The sequence below is a fragment of the Centruroides sculpturatus genome, unplaced genomic scaffold (genome assembly GCF_000671375.1).
Source record: "Centruroides sculpturatus isolate CEXI.00-Female unplaced genomic scaffold, Cexi_2.0 scaffold349, whole genome shotgun sequence".
NCBI lineage: Eukaryota > Metazoa > Arthropoda > Arachnida > Scorpiones > Buthidae > Centruroides > Centruroides sculpturatus.
The window spans coordinates 246,630-253,564 of record NW_019384593.1 but is presented as its reverse complement, the minus strand read 5'-3'; the positions used below and the strand labels follow the sequence as shown (position 1 = coordinate 253,564).

The following is a 6,935-nucleotide window of genomic DNA, read 5'->3' as shown; positions in this document are numbered from 1 at the left end:
TTTTAGTTTATTTTTCTAAATTAAAAATATGACTAAGAACAATTTTTATAATGCTTAAATATTAGCTAATAAAAGTTAATAAATTTGTAAAGATAAAACGTTCTTTTCTATGTTTGAAATGCAACATAATAATTAACTGTAATTATTCTTAAAGAAGTTTAATTAAAAAAAAAAAATGTAATTCAGAACAAAATTTATACAATTATATAAATAAATTTAAATAATTTTGTATATTATAAACTGCAATAATATAACAAAATTTATATTACTTTTAACAGTTTAAATTAAATAATAAAACGAAGCAAAGAAATAAAAAAACTAGACATTACTTTTTTGTCGATATTCATACACGTATAAAGATATAAAATGTTATGTTTTTAGTAATAGACAAGCCTAGATAGATGGTATGCCAGCAAGATCATTTGATCAAGAGTTCCGGATACAAAAAAATCTCTAAAATTAAAATTTCTTTTGATGAGTGATGAAAAATCAATTTATTATTTATTTTACCAATTTTATTAATGTGCTTTTATGGCTTTCGGAGACCAACTTTACTATCCTGAACTCTCGTCGTGCTACTGTCAACTTCTGATAATGTAGCAAAATTACTTTTGAAGTAGTATGATTCATTAACCTCATTAATATTAATAGAACTATTCTTTTTTCTTTAGGTTACTCCGAGATAGTACAGTTCGTGAAACAATTAATACGATGTAATCTTCCACTTTGTGCTAATATGTTGGACCAATTACTACCAACCATTAATAATCCATTACAGGTATTTAACGATTTTATTTTTTAAATACGATTTAAAATTTCAGTATTTTAAAATACCAAAACTTTAAAGATATATAAGTATATTTAACACATACAAGTATAAGAATATTTTGGTTATACCACAATTTTGAAAATACAGCAGTTTATTGCAGTTGTTATATTTTATTGCATTAGTAATTATTTTGTCTATCACTGGTCAAATCGATAAAACCGATAAAACCACTAAACACTGGTAGTTAGTCCCAGTTCTTGTCTGGACGCATGGAATTTTCTGGGTATTTTCATGTATCTAACACCGAAATAGGTACAATTTTCTATCGAAAGTCCCCTGGAAAGCAATCTCTTTTACAGATCGCCCACGTGGTGCATTGTTGTATCCTATCAAACCAAAGATACATTCCTCTTCGTGCTCTCAGAGAGAAAAGAGGTTTATTGGTCCTTCATTAAAAGAAAATCAAACATACAGCAATTTTATTATTATTTTAAATTTGACTTTCCTCCCTATGTGTGCTAAGAAACCTTTTAACTCTAATCATCATGGATTTAGCCTTGCCCACAACAAACCAGCGGGATGAGGGATGAAAACCGATATATCAATCAATACTATCAAGTTTTTGATTCAATTTCGAACTCACGTTCCTCAGAATGGTAAACGGGTGCCTTTATCAACGCGGCCATTCGGCAAAGTTATATTTTAAAATACTTTTAAAAATGTATTTTACGAAAATACAGCAAAACTATAATATGTATCTTATATTGTTAGTTTCCAAACAAAGTTGATTGACACCAGTAGAAATATTGTAGATTTAATCTTCATATTTCTGTAATAAACGTCGATTATTACAGAAATATGAACATCAGCAACGAATACAGTACAGAATACAGTACAGAAAATGTAAAACGTCAGCAACGAATTACAGCACAGTACAATTTATTTTAAAATGCAATTTTATTTACTATAGAATCGAACATTATTATACACATATATTATCTCTTTTTATAGTATTTGGAACTTTTATCCCTCCGAATGAAGGTGGCAATGTCGTTAGAAAATTTTATAAAAGCCAGAGAATTAGCAGATAAACAATATAAAATATTTAAAGACATTTTAGAAGATGAAATGAAAAATGAATCTATGTTGCCAGGATATCTCTATAAAGCATGGTTTCGTTGTTGTTCCGATAATTTCCAGATTTGTAGATATCAAGGCCGTCTCGACGATGCAAAAGTGAGATAATTATATATTGTTTCAGAAGTGTAAAATATAAATTCGATTAAATATTTTGAAATAATTTTAAAACATTTTATAAATTTAGAAATTTTTGGATGAGGCCATAAAGATTTCTTCGGAAAATAATAATAAAGAAGATTATTATACCACTCGAGTATATGAAGCAGATTGGTTATTAGCTATAGGTCTTTTGAATAAGGCGATTGATGAAATATTACTTCCTATATTAGAAAATCATGAAATATCAGATGAAATTAGAGGATTTTTACTACAAAAACTTGGCAATGCTTGCAGGTAGAGTATATATAATAATAATAAAATATTATTAGTGATATAATGTACTACAATAATAATACTACTAATGTAATAATAATATTATTATTATAGTTATTATTATTATTATTATAGTGTAATAATAATATTATTACACTATAGTGAAATAATATTAGTATAGTGTAATAATAATAATATTATTATTATTACACTAATTAATAATAATACTGTATTATTATTATTACACTACACTAATATTATTTCACTATAGTGTAATAATATTATAATATAATATTAGTGTAATATAATATAATATAATATTGTGTACTGTAATAATAATATTATTATTATTACACTACACAATACTACAGCGCTCACATATAAATGATTAACATATGATTTACATAAATAAAGCAAAGAAGAAAGTTCTTTAGCATGATGTTTTTAAAATATAGAAATAGTGCATTAATTGTTTTAAAAATATAGAGAAACAAAATGATGAATCTGTAAAAGATGTAAAACATAAACAGCCTAAAACAAAATAAATTACAAAGAAACGAAATAGTAATATTGAGATTAAACAGTAAAGTTCAAATTAAAGTTTCTTTAATTGTTATTATAGATCGGCAGCACAATGGGGCAAAGCAAAAGAATATTTGAAAAATTCGATCAGGATAGCACAAAAATTAAACGATGAAATTGCTGAATATGACCGTTCCACCGATCTTGGCAACGTTTATAGATCCGAAGGAAGAATAGCAGATGCAATTTATATGCAATCTAGACACATGTGTTTCGCCTTCGAGAGAGGTCAGTTTTTATTTTTTATGTTTTAATTTATTAAAATGTTCTAATTTATATGCTCAAAAATACAATAGGCTCTTACGATTTGATTCGTTTCTAAAAACTGTCGTTAATTAACAAGCTTTTTTTTCTTTTCTTTCTTTCTTTCAAGCTCGGAAGTAAATATTATAAGTCGAGATTTATGTTACTAAAAATATTTTTATTATATGACATTAAAAAGCGATGGTCAATAAAAATACAATAGTTAAATATGGTACTTTGTTTAATAGTAGGCAGGGGAATAATGTATTAAAATACCTTATATGTATTCTAATGTATAAAGAAAACTGATATTTGTGCGGTAGGGGGAAAAATCTTAGAAGAAAGCCTCGTCACTGTATTTGAATGGAAAAATTCTTGTTTTTATATTCCAATTTTTTGCATTTAAACGTTACATTTAATTAATATATATTAGAATTGTATATTTTACATGTGTGAAATTAAAGAAAGTGATATTTTTCTCATTGTTGAGTAAATTTTCATAAAATGTTTTAATTTTAAGATATAGTAGCATGCTAGTAAGTTTGAGTCGAGAATATCTTCGTGGCGATGGTGTATTTTAACTGAAGAACTGAAAAATAATAAAAGTTTTGTTAAATTTCTAACATTTTAAATTGCAAATTCTGTAATCAGCTTTTAAAATTATCTTTAGAATATATTAATTACTTGACAAATACAATTACAACTACAAATACAATTACAAGTACAATTATATATTCCTCTTTTCCAATTTATCTGTTTTATATTGCATTCCAAAGGAAAGAACGATTTTTATCGGCTGGAAATCGTTTTAATTTGCAGGTTTCGCAGTTCTGACTACAATTGACTTCACAATAAACTTGTGTCATAATGATTTTAAACAGTTAAAAATTCAGAAATTAGAGCAAAGTATCTCTACTCGACTGAAATCCAGACCGGCCATATTGGTAATATCCATGTGACCTAAAGTAGCTTCTTAATTGACTGATTTACCTCTCTGTAGAAAACGGTTGTCTTCATTCTCTTTAGATACAAGGACTCTAATTCTGATAAAAAGTTTTTCGACCAACAAAATTAGTATTTTGTTTAATAATTAGTCGAATAACAAGATCAGAGAAAAACTTGAAAGAAAACAAATATAGAAAAATTTTTATTTGAATTTTGTATCGTTGTATCGAGAGTACGTGACTTTTCTCTTTCAGTAGAATATTTTCTTAATTTAATCATTCTCAATTATCATTTATTAGAAGCAAAGTATTTTAATTCAGAACAATTAAGGATTTGTGAAGCTATATTATCGAAAAAACAGCAATGATACTGCTGTGTTTTGAAAATTTCGATGGTATAATCAATTGCGAAGAGATTCAGTGATAACGCTAAGAATAAAGCGAATTGATAATTCAAAGCGATTAACTAAAGAAATCTTTTGTTGCTCAGTTTGATTATTGAATCATTTATTCAAACTTTTAATTGTAACAATCTTAAAGTATTTAAGATTGGATGTAGTAAAGCCAAATGATTGTCGGATTATATCGGGGTATATTACTGCTACTACAGTATTAATTAAATGCTCAGTAATTTGTCACTAGAGGCAGGCGTTAGGCGCCATCTCTTGCTAAATTTAATAATTCTAATTAAATTATAAATCGACCGGTTTTGGACCGATTCTTTTCTCCCAGTACCTTCTAAATTAATTATTAAATTATTAATTTAATTATAATTATTAAATTTAGCAAGAGACGGAGCCTAACGCCTGCCTCTAGTGTCAAATTACTGAGCATTTAATTAATAATAGTAGTAGTAATGTTGCCCGAGACATTTCGGCAATCATTTGCTTATAATATATAACTATATCGGGTTTAAGATGTTCATATTGAATGTAGGATAAAATGGATAAGCAATACAACACGTGCAATCTGCTAAGGAGGACTGATCCCTATTTAGGTGTTAGACATATGAGGAAACCGGAATTTCCAGCCCGTTAGTGAAGCGTTTTACCCATTCTACCATTGGTAGAAAGTTTATTATTAGAAAAGAGTATTAACAAAGACTGTGGTAATTAAACTGAGCTAAGTAATGGCGATGTTACCAGTCGTGTTTTAAGTTGTTTTCGAGGATGCCGAATTTAAATATTTGGTCGGTTTTTTTGCGAAATTTGATTCGTTGGCAGATTACCGTTTGATATTCGCTATAGTGAATGGTACAGTTTTTTTAGGGATGACTTAGAAAAAATGCTATGTACTGTACTTGACCATTGAATCTGTGCCATTTCGTACCATCCCTAAATGTTTCGCGAAAAAACATGACAACTGTAGGCTAAAATAATCAAACTCTTCATATAGTTTTCGTTTTAATGTTTGTTATATTATAGTATTTGATTTATATAACTACGAAAGTTATCTTACATAAGGGTTTATCATACCGAGTGACCAATCTAACATATTTTTAAAGTGTTTTCTTCCTCTACTGTACACAATGTAAAGAATTTTTAAAATGTGCTAGATTTGTCACTTAGTGTGATAAATCCTTACATAAGATAACCTTCGTAGTTATATAAATCAAATAATATAATATAATTTTTTCAGAAGGGTTAGAAGTATGAAATAATCCAATAAATTTAATGTTTGTTACTTTTGCCAGGGTCACACAGGACTTACCTGCTAGTTTATCATAAACTAATAGAACATTTAGGGGAGATCGGCATGTTAAGCTTTACTTAAATTTTGTGTAATAAATACTGCTGTAAACTGAAAAAAAGCTTTGCATATTGTCTACTGGAATGTTACCTTACTATAGAACTGGTTAAAATCAGTTTGGAAATAAAAATAATTAAAATAATTACAACTTTACAAGAAGAGAGAAATTGACGAAGTTGCCCCGGGTATAGGGGCAAGATCGGCAACTTCTCTCTTTTTGTAAAGTTGTAATTATTTTAATTATTTTTATTAAAGTTGCCCCTGGTATAGGGGCAACAGTAATGGGGCAAGATAGGCACGTATATAAAATTATGTTATTAACAATGTATAAGTTGGAATTCACTATTAAAACAAAGAAATACAAATCCAACACCCATTTAATATTATTACAACGAAATGCAAGTTCAAAGACATATATACATGAATAACAAATGCAAACATGTTTTCATTTATCATCTGTTTGATTTTTATCCTTTGCTTCTAATGTGGCTTTATGTTGCCGATCTTACCCCGCTAGTCATGATTTCGAAACATTAAGTACAACCCTGAGAACAGAATGCCAAGCCACGATCTGGCCACGTGAATAAGTTGAAGTTACATCCTTCTAACAGGAAAAGTAACTTTCGTTATCATGGAATTATAACAAAACCTGCCAATTCAATATAAATGGAAAAAAAATATTATATGGAATTGAACGAAAATGAAAATTTGCTTGATAATTCAACTACGCTTGTTGGAGAACAATAAAAACACTACACTCAACAAGCCACCAATAAAACTCAACTGCCTAACCTATAACCAAAGTCTCCTTTTAATTTGTTTTTAAAAAAAGAGCTTGACAAACTTGCCCCGCATGCCGAAGTTGCCCCGGTCTCCCCTATGTAATTCTTGCTATAAAATATTTTTGAAATTCTCATTCAATTCATCCAGCTCCGCAATGGTGCGATCTAGTGGCAAGGAAACGACAGTTGTAATAAGTAAAAATGGTTATAATGTGAATGGTGAATCTCTCTTCCGTCAGTCACGAAAATTATAGCTATTTCTTTATCACCAGCAACCAATCAATAGAATAGTTTTGACTATTTCTATTGATTGGTTTTAAAGATTCTTCTTTTTAAACATCTAAAATAAAGAAA

General features: G+C 28.2%; 1 protein-coding gene across 3 annotated transcripts in view; it reads left to right on the top strand.

Moving 5' to 3' along the window:
• Positions 1-6,935, top strand: part of LOC111624800 (tetratricopeptide repeat protein 28-like) — a 43,743-nt gene that overhangs the window by 9,063 nt on the left and 27,745 nt on the right. For all 3 annotated transcript variants that reach the window (XM_023367752.1, XM_023367750.1, XM_023367751.1), the window contains exons 3-6: positions 672-778; positions 1,781-2,005; positions 2,094-2,302; positions 2,904-3,091. In XM_023367752.1, the coding sequence (XP_023223520.1) occupies positions 672-778; positions 1,781-2,005; positions 2,094-2,302; positions 2,904-3,091 (729 nt within the window). The remainder of the gene's footprint in view (positions 1-671; positions 779-1,780; positions 2,006-2,093; positions 2,303-2,903; positions 3,092-6,935) is intronic.